The sequence below is a fragment of the Coturnix japonica genome, chromosome 1 (genome assembly GCF_001577835.2).
Source record: "Coturnix japonica isolate 7356 chromosome 1, Coturnix japonica 2.1, whole genome shotgun sequence".
Taxonomy (NCBI): domain Eukaryota; kingdom Metazoa; phylum Chordata; class Aves; order Galliformes; family Phasianidae; genus Coturnix; species Coturnix japonica.
In genome coordinates this window covers 78,325,724-78,337,883 of record NC_029516.1, presented here as the reverse complement: position 1 = coordinate 78,337,883, position 12,160 = coordinate 78,325,724, and the positions used below count along the sequence as shown (strand labels likewise).

The following is a 12,160-nucleotide window of genomic DNA, read 5'->3' as shown; positions in this document are numbered from 1 at the left end:
CAGTGAGAAGAAAAGAAAGAAGGACCAAGTATTTGCACAATCAGAGGAGAAAGAAAAAGCCAAGAACAAAATGTGGCCACACACCAAAATTAAAAACAAACAACAACTTTCGAGGATGTTGTGTTATCTTGGAAGACCACTGCAATTGCTGCCTGCATACCCACAGGATCCTGCAAAGCATCACTCCCGTGATTCTCATTGGCTGTTGCAGCAAGTCAACACAAGGCAGGTCTCAACTTTAACTGAGGACCACAACACACTTGGGACAGAAAGCCAGGCTGACTGAGGCTCTAGAGAAAGAATCCTATACTGCATCAGCATATAATAAGCCATTTCTGAGTGACAGCAGACTTGGACGCCTCTACTCAAAGAGTACATTTAAGACAACAAATCTACTCAGTGGGACTGCTGTCTTCACAAGGAATCATTCTTACTCACCCTGCTGCAAGGGTGGTAAAGAGAAAGGAAACATATGAAGAATGCCCAGTCAGAACCAAAAAATGAGTTAGGATGGCTGCCAGAAGTCTCCAGGCACATCAGACCACAGCACAATTCACATTTCTTCACAGGTCTACTTGGCCACAGGCTATATAACTACTTTCTCTCCCTCCCTCCCTCTTTTTCTTTTGTGGCACTGTACATTGCTGACAGCAATCTACTGCAAATTGCTTACCATAATTCAGTTTACTAAATGCAGTAATGCATTCATATACAAGACCCTGTAAGAAGTGGCTCAAAAAGGAATGGGATTTTTGCCAGACTCAACAAAGACACCCTTTGCAAATGTAAGCCTCCATAACTGAAGGAGCACAAGCAGCTTCAATAGCAAGAATAATTACCAAAAAAAAAGAAAAAAAGAAAAAAAAAGAAAAAAAAAAAAGAAAAGAAAAAAAGAAAGCAAGCAGCTTAAAGAGGTTCTTTAGCATGCATAGTATTTTCCCCTGGAACAAAGCAAATGAAAAAACAGGCAGCAATCTTAAAACCATTTCTCCGTTACTTTATATAAAACATGAAGTTAGTCACTGCCATTGAGGTTTTTTAACAACAGTGTAACATATGATGAATAACCTTGAAAAAAAGTTTATTTTGGGATGACAGGCATCTCTAGACACTGAAAAAAATAGCCAAGAAAATACAACTTCCCCCAGACTACAAAAACATTTCAGTATTATTAACAGGAAAAAAAAAAATTAGCCCTGACTTTAAAATTGTCCTCTCCAATACCTAATTTTTTAGGCACCTCTTTTTCCCCAACGTTTGATGATTCACACGTGCACTCCAATGTGACACGCGAACTGCCTTAGCATGGGGTATGAGATTCAATACGCTTCCACATTCTTAAGACAGTTCTCAGGTTTGATCTAAATGGTTGTTTAACCATTTAGGGGAGAACAGAATCTAAATTCTGTGAAGTTTTGAAGGTGCTGCTGAGTCAGGTTTCATGAAACGTTTGAAAATGCTGTACTAGTGGGACTTTGAGTAACCCGGTCTAGAGGGAGGTGACCCTACCTATGGCCAGGGGTTGGGACTAGATGATCTTAAAAGGTCTCTATGGAATCATTCTGTGATTCTGTACTTGAGGGACGTCACAAGAATGTTCTGTAGTTTAGATCTTTTTCTTTCTTGGCTTCAGCACGTGGCTTCACCTGCTAAATTCCAGTAACTTTCCTTGGGAGAACTTTCCAATTTAACCTGCACATACAAAAGCTTCTTTACAATTACAGACACTGCTGTACCTTTTATAGGGCTACCTCTATTCAGGTATTTTATGGTACCTAAATCACTTTTCTGTTTGTTTGTTTGTGATGTAATTAGCATTTTTAATGAATAAGTCAAGGCCTAACAACTAATCCTAGCCAAGTTACAAATACAACGTATACAATTAGATTAACATCTAAGAGAAGGATGTCTGTTGTCTGTAGTCAAACCTCTGTAACCACACCGAATAATCAACAGGGCATCTTTTCATCTCATAATGTTCCTTCAGGATAGTACTAGCTCCAATAGGAGTTTCTTCACGCTCACTCTGAGTATGCCTTTAGCTTAAGAGGTTCTGTGAGCAGTATCAGACTCCCCCAAATGGAGATAAAGAGAATGTGTGAGAAATCGCTTTACAGAGGAACATTAAACACATCGGTGAAGAAACATCTAAAAAAGCCACCTACAAAAACCCTAAATTTTCAACACATGAAGGAAGGAGGATAACTTACATACTGAAGGGTAGTTTGCTTAGACCTCACCACCTAACAATGCTGCTACATATCCTTGCAGTTACGGTAAGCTGACTTTTAGCTGCAAGTTTACTTTTTAGAGGATCTCTATGTCTAGGGCAGCTATCATTTTCCACTATTGCGACCTCTTCCGTAAGCAGTGCAGAGTGATACTTCAGAAAATCTTTTTTTTTTAAAATATCTCTAAGTTGCTTAACCTTCAGTGACAACTCATACTGGCTTCTTGCTTCCTCCCAGCCTCCCCCAACATGCTTTAGCTATCATACCTCAGCAAACTGAAATAATGCAGACTCTTCCGTTTGTTTTACAGCTCCTGGAATTCCTGGCTGTGATGTGCTTGAAGAGATCTGTGAGGAAAAGAAATAATTTTTAAATTATTTCACTTTCCAGTTTTGTTATCAAACTTCAACATGAAAACAGCATCTGCTTTCCCAGGAGACACGTAAATGGTGATCCCAAATAATTTTTAACAATGAAAATCTTTCCCGTGATCAACAAAACAGACCAGAACCTTTCTGAGGGGTTTTTTTATTTGCCCACTGATATGTTAAAAGAGGGTTAGTAACAGGAACTTGACACTGTGTTATATTGCACTGTGCAGCAAAAGACCCAACCACAGAATGGTGGTGCCGATAAAGCACAAATTGCTACTTTGCCAGGAAGATAAGTAAGGCAGAGGCACAACACATGTATGTACTTCTAGAAGAGATAATAGACCTATCCTAATGACTAAGGAAGCTGCATTTTTAAAAAAATATTTCTTTTTAACTTGTGTCACCTCTTTTTGTTGTGAATAACACTTTGAATTAATTGTAGATCTAGGTACAAATGCCATTTATTCTGCTGTTGACGCACACACCTACTACTTACCAAATACATGCAGCCTCATTATGAACTGCTTAACATCCATGAAAGATGAAGTAAACTAGCTAATATGCATTTCTAGTTACTGAATATCAGTGAACTACGTCTGAACTGCAAGCTTCAGCAGTGCAGGTGAGCTTATTTCCTTGCTTTTACTGCAATTCCTTGATGGGTAAGTCAAAGTCAGAGTTCACAAGCTCTTAGCAATATCATATCTTGCAACACACAACACAATTCCTCCATACAGTCACATTATTCTGGCACTTTTTTGTTTAAGCACTGCAAAATTAACTCAGTAAGTGAACTCATATTTGTCTTATTGGTTGGAAGACTTAACAGCAACACTGAAGAAACAGACCGTTATCAAAATGGACCACACAAAATACCACGTTGTTCGAATGACAGGTTAAGTAATCAGAAGTATCTCACTGAAAGATGGATTCTGTATTACTACCATAATTAACACTGGAATTAATCAATTTTAAGGAGCTTCTAAACATTTTTTTTTATAATTGATGGCAAATCAGGTATTCCCCTCTTGCTAACAAGAAAAGCCAGTAAGTTGTTTAGGAGCCTAATTGTAGATTTTATATTTCACACGAGCCTTTAATCAGAAATAAAGGTCCAGTGCATTAATCTACCTCTGCTACATTGTGAAAGCCTCAGTTTTTAAGTAAGTTACAGCTCAAGGTCTTGTGAGCTAGCTAATGTTAAAACTAAAATCACTTTCTGTATGCAAGGATTGGCATCTATCTGCTCTGCAAGCGATGACATCTAGGGAGAAATACGAAAATATATGCAGAGATGAATAATATAGACAAGGCAGTCAGATTCATGGCTGTGGGTGTGAAACCAAACAACAAAAAGAAGCCCCTCCTGTGACAAATTTTTCTCCACAGACACTCACATGCTGCCTAGTATCCTATATGTCTTTAGCTAAATATTTACGTCACTAGATTATGACCATTTCAGAAGCTGAAAAGATGTAAGCAAGCAAGTGATGCTTATAAAGGGCCAGGATTCTTTGCAACCCTGTGTTATTTGCGTCAATTAAATCCACCAAAATTTGAATGAAGAAGGCTATATTTAAAAACAAAAAACTCAGCTCAGTAGCTCTGCATAGCAGTTACTAGAAATACGTTAATAGCAATGTTGCAGAAATGCATAGAGCTGTTTTGTGGTTACGGAAGAAAATTTTGGAAATTCCAGAACTACAATTATTTCTGATGGAGCTAATGACTGATGCAGTCACAAAGAATCATAGAATGGTTTCTATGGGACCTCAAGGTACCTCAAAGACCATCAGGTTCCACACCCACTGCCACAGGCAGGGTTGCTAATTGCTAGATCAAGTACTAGATCAGGCTGCCCAGCATCCCATTTGACCTGGCTAGATGATATAATAACATATAACATCCAAGCACAGGTATCAGCTGGAGTCTAACTCTCAACGCAAGTGCAGGAATGAGATCTCTAAATCACTGTTTAAATCACAGCTCCAGTGTTACACTAGGCTTTCAGTTGTGTTCCTGAACACATCTGCACTTCAAATCAGACACATCTACCTGACACATGATCCAATACTGTAACTCCCAAAAGAAGGAAGAAATGCTACCATGAAATTCAGTCAGTTTTTCTGATTTCTCTTCCAGCCGAACACCAGATATCTCTTGAAAGAAAACACTGGGAAAAAAAACAATCCCTTTTTAAAGAAACTCACCTCTGCAAACTGAAACAGTGATGACTTCTGACACACTTCCGTAGAATCAGTCGTATCAGATTGGCAAGTATTTGAGGAAACCTGAAACAAGGAGCGTGGAGAATAAGGTAAAAACATAGCTCTGCACCTACATTCAAGTGTTCAACAACCACATAAGAAATAGCACAAAAATACCAGGGACTGGTTTTTTTGCTTTTGTTCTTTTTCTTCCTGTTATTCCAAATTCTGCAAGAGTTATATGCAACAAAACACTGATTGTTTCAGGCTGCATACATAGCTACCTTGTATTCAGGATGCAATCCATGCCACTATCTCTTCAATTTACACTCCCATTAATTACTTAGAGGCTAAATAAAGTTTTTCAAACCACTGAGTGTTGCTAAGTGACGGAAATAATTGCTGATCACTTCACAGCATGAAATAAGTAGTTAAGGGCACCATAAGCCTAGAACTGCTTAAATAACTTATGTAAGTGGATATCTTTTTTGAGGTGCTTTTGAGGAGCAGAGCAAGAAAGTGCTGTAATTTCCAATATCAAAATTCAGAAAAGTGACTGCTCAAAAATAACAACAACAAAAAAAAACCCTCAAAAAATACTCACAATACAACAGCCTGATTAGAATTCACACAGGCCTTACCCATGCTACTGAAAATAGCATCCTTCTGTAAAAGCATTGTCTTGAACATCAAGAGACACATCTGAGTATTAAAGGTTTACATGTATGACTCCCAAAAGTTAGTACACTGCTAATACAAAATAGGGTATGTAGCACAGCTTACAAGTAGAAACGAAGGAGGCTTTGTGGGATTTTTGGAAGATTAAGTAACAGGATAGAATCTTTTTCCCCCCCAGTGATCTTTAATTTTTCGTGAAATTCCAACTTATTTGAAATATTTCAAGGAGAATGTAGTTTTTATCTCCTTTATTATCAGAGGAGGTATGTCAATAGCATTTATTGGTGAATACCCACATGAGATTCAGCTAGCAAGCGCATCTGTTGCTGCAGGAACCAAGCACCAGACAGTAACCAGGCCTACGGTTTGTACTGCTGCTCATGCTGCCGTCTGCTCCAGATGCTTCATCATGACAGCAGCAGAAGAGCATCTTGCTTCAGGAATCTGCCAGCTGTACTACTCCCAGAACACTGGATCCAAATGCAGGAGGACCATGCCACACGACAATTTGCTGAGGTACACAGCTGAACTTGTTTTTTTCCCTGCTGCAAAACCACATAGCAACAATGCTCCCATTCTATTTACTGAATGTGGCCCCAAGCCTGCTGGAATTCAGTAAGTATTTAGACAACGCTCTCAGACACAAGGTTTGAATTTTGGGTGGTCCTGTGCAGAGCCAGGGGTTGGACTCAGTGATCCCTGTTAGCTCCCTCCAACTCAGATTCTACCCCAGGAACACAGCCTGAGGCCGCATGCTGAGGGCAGGCACAATTTCTTCATGTCACAAGATGGGAACAGCACGCTGTGGAATGAGCAAGGCCCCGTTTCTTACAGTTTTGTGCTTAAAAGATAGATTTTTGGGGGCAATTCTAAGACAATTTTGTTGTTAGAACAGTCATGTTTTTGCCATTAATTTCTGATACTTTAAGTCAGTGCTGCTGCCTTCATTGAATAGTAGAATTAAGTTGAGGATGCCATTTTTACCCAGCTGTTGCCCCCACACTCTTGGGGGAAACTGATCATCTCCAGGACTTCTGAAGACACACATACCTACTGCCAGATCAAATTCAACTCAAGTATTACAACAATTACTGGAGGGAACGGCTGTACAAGTACAAGCTTTTATTTCCTGCAGTGGTAAAGTATCCTCAATCTTTCGTCATTTCTTCTCTTTCCTCCTACTTGCTTACACTTTATTGTACTGAAGTCATTTTTACAGCCTGGGCCACAGCACTCTGTTGAAGGACCTGGACAGATCAGCACCACACACTGCACAACTGTCCTTCAGCAGTGAGGAGCAAGCCATAAGGACACTGCCACCATATAACCATAATCCCTTGTGGTTACCAAAGCCTGCTCTAAAATGAGTGAAAACAGATCGTCTTCCTCACTGATTGATGCACGGCTTTAATGTGGTCCTGATATGCAGCAGCAAGAGGAAACTGGTACAAGAGTCAGGTTTTGGACCGTGCTACACATTCAGCGTTTTGTGGGAAGTAACCATAGAGGCCACTAGGTGCTGCTGTAAGGCAAGCAACGGAGCTCGTGGGCAGGGAAGGGAGGCGAGCTTTAAAGCAAGGAGCACTCCTCACAGAGTTTCAGGTTTTCCGCAGATAAAACAGCTGCAATAAAGTAACAGGGTGAGGCTTTCTCTCCTGGAATGAGAGTAATAAGAACAAGCCTGTTAAGCATTTTTATTCCAGTGTTAAGCAAAATGTGCTTGTATATGCATCACAGTTTTGCTTAACTGGTGAAAGGACCCAAATGCCAGGCAAAAATTAATTGCTTGTGCCCGTTTTTTTGCTGTTGCTAAGGTTTTTAACTTCCCTTGCCTATCATTTAATAGCTCAAGCCTCTGTTTGGAAATCCATCACACAACACTGAATTCTGTTAGTAGATGAAAAGCCTTCTGGTCTACTGAAAAAATGATGGACATAGGAATATAACCAGCATATAAAAATGGTGACTAATTCATCAAAGCACTTTTGTAAGCATCACTACTGTGCCTCTTTCACCATTTTTTGCCAGTGTACACTCACTTTGTTACTTGGTATCTGAAGCACTGACAACCCTAACTTTAAACAACTGATCTGAAAAGCCCCTTTACATCCATTTAACGTATATTCCTTTCTGAAGCATGTGTACCAGTGGGTGCTGAATCAATTTACTTGGAATTAGCAGAGTTCTTATGTAAGCATTATTCTCTTCATCTTTTCAGAAGCCCTGGACAAACTGTATCAGTGCTCTTCTCCTTTATATCAATAGCTTTTAAAATGTTAATACCATTTTAAAATGTATGATTACAAGGCTACCCGAGCCTGCATAGTAATACATGCAGGCAGTCAAACTAAATAGTCTCAACTATAGACTTTTTTTTTTTTTTTAAATGGCCATGCAGATTGTAATAGAAATGAAGACTACATGATTTCATTTAGAATTCCCTTTTTCAATGCAAGCATCAGAGTTTGAGATACTGCATACACTTACTGTCTTATACAAAAAACAGTACCTATATTTTCCACAGTTAAGCAGCAGCTGAACCTTTTTACTGGGGGATACTTCAACAGTTACCTCAGGGCAATGAATTCTCTCTCCCTCAAGTCAATAAAATCCAGCTGAAGTCTCCCCATTCAAGAGGGAAGAATCTTAGCAGTTCTACGATGAATTCTTGAGCTTTTCTTTTTTAGCTAGTCATGCCACCTCCCATCTTGTTGTGCCAACTTCCTGAACACCGTTTAAGTGTGAAGCCATTCAAGCATTAACATGGAAATACATCTGTAGGCTGTCAAGGTATGCAGAGGTTGAACATCTCATGAATCCTCTTTATGACACAGACAACAAGCCAGAAGTGCTGTTCAGTTAACCAAGCCCAAGCACTTTTGGGGAATTTTACTGCACTTGGGGTAACACGTGTCTACAAAGTGTTTGCTCCACACCTAACTACCACTGAAACACTGAATCAAAAGGTAACAAGCAAAAATGATTACCTATTTTACACAATATATCAGGTACCTCAAGAACAGTTTTTATAACAGTTCCATAAAGAAGGTCATGAATAACAACGAGCCTAAAGGTCTCTGCCCTCCTGGAGATATGCAGGAAACATTTATTTACTGCAGTCTCTTATAAAAATAAAATGTTTGCAATGGCAACTAACCTGCGAACTTCCCTTTAGACATAAAGACTTGGTCAATAGGAATAGACTGCAATACTTTGATTACTTGTTAGCACTTGCATGGTTTCAGAATGCATACATAATGACTATATGGAAATTATTATATATTTATGCTGCTATTTGTGCCAAGCTGTGTTCTTATATTACACAAGAACATAAGCACATGAGTTCCTTGACTAAAAGAGCTTGCAAATCACCTGTTTGTTTACAGTCACTATATCTCATCTTTTCCATCTGTGGTAATATCCTCTCATTGGGCAGGCTTGCCTGGTTAGATCATGTATTCAGCAGTACCAAACTGGTACCAGACCCAGATTTGGTTGGAGAACAAGACCCACATCACTGGACACATTTCAGTTCCACCAGAGGTTAACTATGAAGTACCTTAAGTTCTGCCTCCCACTTGACAAATATTTCCCTTCAGAGCTCTTTTTAAACTGAGGACTTTTGGTAAGGTAGAGAAGAGGGTTCCTTACCTCTTGTGCAGTCAGGGCATGTTCCCCAGCTAAAAGCAGCATACTCAGGCCTCCCATTTGTGTAGGATCTGTTAAGGAATAAAACCAAGTCTTACGTTTATTCATTTGCTTTTTTAAAGAACCATTTGCAGCGCTAAACCCCCAGAAGACTACTTGTCACAGACACTCTAAGCAAGCTGCCATAAAAGGCAGTTCAAGAGAATCACAAATAACCATTTCTGTACCCTCTGGGAAAGGCTTTCAAAGCTGTTTGAAGGATTTAATTGGATTTGTGTGCTTAACACCCCAGTGCGTGGATTTACAAATTTTACCGCCAAAGGTTTTATGCACTACAGAGATGAATATCTTTAAAACAGCAAGTATAATGATCTCATACACAAATAGACACAAAGAAACTCTAATTGATATTAGAGTTGTTGTTTATAACTCGATGGATGCTCCTACCAAGGGAGTGGCTCCCTACCTTAGATGATGAACAAGAAAAGGGATGGAACAAAATGACATGATAAAGCTCTGAAGCAAAATTCCAATTTTCTTTTTGCTTTAATTTCAAACTGCGTTTAGTGGTGCAAAGTGTCAACCTGACAACTCTGAAGCATGAAGCACTCTCAGGCCTCTGTGCCAGAACGGCCGAGACACCGGCCAAGCAGGCTGCCTGCCTACTTGTTGCCCAACCAATACAACATTTAACAGAGGAAAACAGAATGAAGATAAGTGTTATTACTCCAAATATTCAGTTCTGACAGTTTCTAGCCTCCAGCCTCCCTGCACTTCACAAGTTCTGAAAAAAAAAAAAAGGAACAAAAAGTGAAAACTATCAACACTGGTGCAACATTACTCATGGAGTAGCTTTTCCACTCAAAACAGTATTTACTCTTCATCATTATGAAGATTAATTGTCTGATTTTGGGAGAGTGCCTTGGGAGCAATACAGAGTCACAATTTAACAGAGAGCCATACAGATGGAAGGACAAAATCCATGGTCCAAATGTTTCATACAGTAGCCACAATGTGAGAGAAAGAAAAATCATAGTCCTTGCTGTATTTCCGCAAACATCAGCATCAGACAGTACTTAGGTCTCCCAGAAGCTTGTACTTATATCTTCCAATTTCCTTTATCTAGCCTACATAAAAACCTCTCTCTACAACAATAAATTGCACGTGCCCAGGACCATCCTCTGGAATTAAGGCCAACTGGCACAACTCTCCTTTTCTGTGTGCTTTAAAATTGTTAGCCTCTAACAGAATGGTTGCATCCATAACACCCACTGGACAGACAATTTCTCTGGCCTGCTCCAACTTGTGAGCCATGCCTCTGTACTTTTTGGAGAGTCAATTGACATGGGCCCAAACTGTATTGCAAACCTCCTACTGGTTTATCACTGCAGATAATCAAGTTCCAGTTCAGAGGTACACTTGCTGATACTGTTAGTTCAATATTACAGGCACTGCCAAAGTTCCTCCCTAAGACAGCTTCTCCTATTGACAATCACAGGATAAGATTTGTTAACGATGCTCTTTTGAAAATCAAAGCAGAGAAAAGCCACATGAATAAACCAAGTTCATCTGCTATCTCAAGAATAGAAGAGTGGTCATTATCTTAAGAATACAATCTTTATAGTATCTAGCTTTAAACTCAGTATTCAACTGGAAATAATTTTTTCTTTTACTGTTCTGAACAGGTAGAGGTAATATGTGTTTGTTTTTTTTTAGCATTTTACAATAAGTTTAAAAAAGCACAAATGATATTAAAGACTGCAAAGAGATAAGGCACTATCAGAAGCATAGAACTAGTAATGAGTAGCTGAATAAATGCAGACAAAAAGTAGGAAGAGTTGGCAAATACTTAACCACAATTGATCCTGTCAATACAGAACTTTTACCATGAAGTTATTTGAACAAGTAAAGTTCTGTGCTTCAAACCAGAGGGAATCAGAGCAATTCAAAACTGAACGCACATCTTGAAAGACAATGACATGACAGTCAGGTAGTTTGGAAAGAAAGCCTGGAAAAGATCTCCAGATCTCCACACGATCTTACTGAGCTCCATATTTCACAGTTAGGGGCTGCTAGTTGCTTTCTACTTTGTTTATTCATATTGAAAAGACAACATAGAAGCCAAATGTTAAGCATTTAGAGCTCTCTTCCAGTTATCAGCTTAGATCCACTCAGAGTTAGGAAAAGGTACACTTCTTTTTTTCTGCTGCTCACACCTTCAAGCTGAGATCGGTGTTCTCTTTAAATGGCATCTTCCTCTGCTGTTTTACAGCAGTGACCCCTGTTGATCCTCTACTAGCTTCACTAGCCTAAAGAAGTCAAGATCTTCTGATGTCATCATTCATTCATCTTTCACAGTCCTTGTGATTCCCCTTCAGTTACTCTAGGTAGAGCCAGTCTTTCTTGTACGTGAATGACTAGCAGGGCAATCACATCAGATGAGCTCTCACCTGTGGTCTGTTCAACAGCACTGATTTTTCTCTACAATTCTTGAAAATGCTTTGCCTGACACACTGCAGTACAGCGTTGCCTTATGCCTGCACCACATGGATCATCCATAGTTGCTCCCTTGAGTTTCACTCTAGTTGTCTTATGTCTTTCTCCTCAGCTTTTGCCAAATGAAGAACTAGCGTATTGCTCTAAAATTCATCCTCTACTTCTTAAATATCTTCTTTTCCGAGTATGTGGTCTCAGTTTTCTGCTATTCAAATAAGTACTGTCTAACAATAGGACAAGGACAGACCTTCCCCCCCCCCTCACTTCCTTCAAGTAAGCAAATACTTAAACTGTTTATTTAAAACTAAAAATTATGAGGAGAAAAAAAAATTACAGCTTAGTGGAAAGTGAACATTTAATTTTGTGCTCAAGCAGCTTGAATACTGATGCTGCAGCTGTAGCAAAGGGCTAGCACTTATCTGTCTGATCTTGGTAAAGACAAACATCTTTTCACTAAGGTTTTAAATTACAAAATAACTTCACATAAAGGAAGTCAAAAAATGTATACACACAAACAGCGCCATAT

The 12,160-nt window shown here is 39.2% G+C and overlaps 1 protein-coding gene across 13 annotated transcripts in view; it reads right to left on the bottom strand.

The window, feature by feature from the left end:
• Window positions 1-12,160, bottom strand: part of BBX (BBX high mobility group box domain containing) — a 136,228-nt gene that overhangs the window by 40,801 nt on the left and 83,267 nt on the right. For all 13 annotated transcript variants that reach the window (XM_015877871.2, XM_015877881.2, XM_032447975.1 and 10 more), the window contains 3 exons: window positions 9,142-9,209; window positions 4,816-4,896; window positions 2,498-2,578 (listed from right to left, as the gene is read on the bottom strand). In XM_015877871.2, the coding sequence (XP_015733357.1) occupies window positions 2,498-2,578; window positions 4,816-4,896; window positions 9,142-9,209 (230 nt within the window). The remainder of the gene's footprint in view (window positions 1-2,497; window positions 2,579-4,815; window positions 4,897-9,141; window positions 9,210-12,160) is intronic.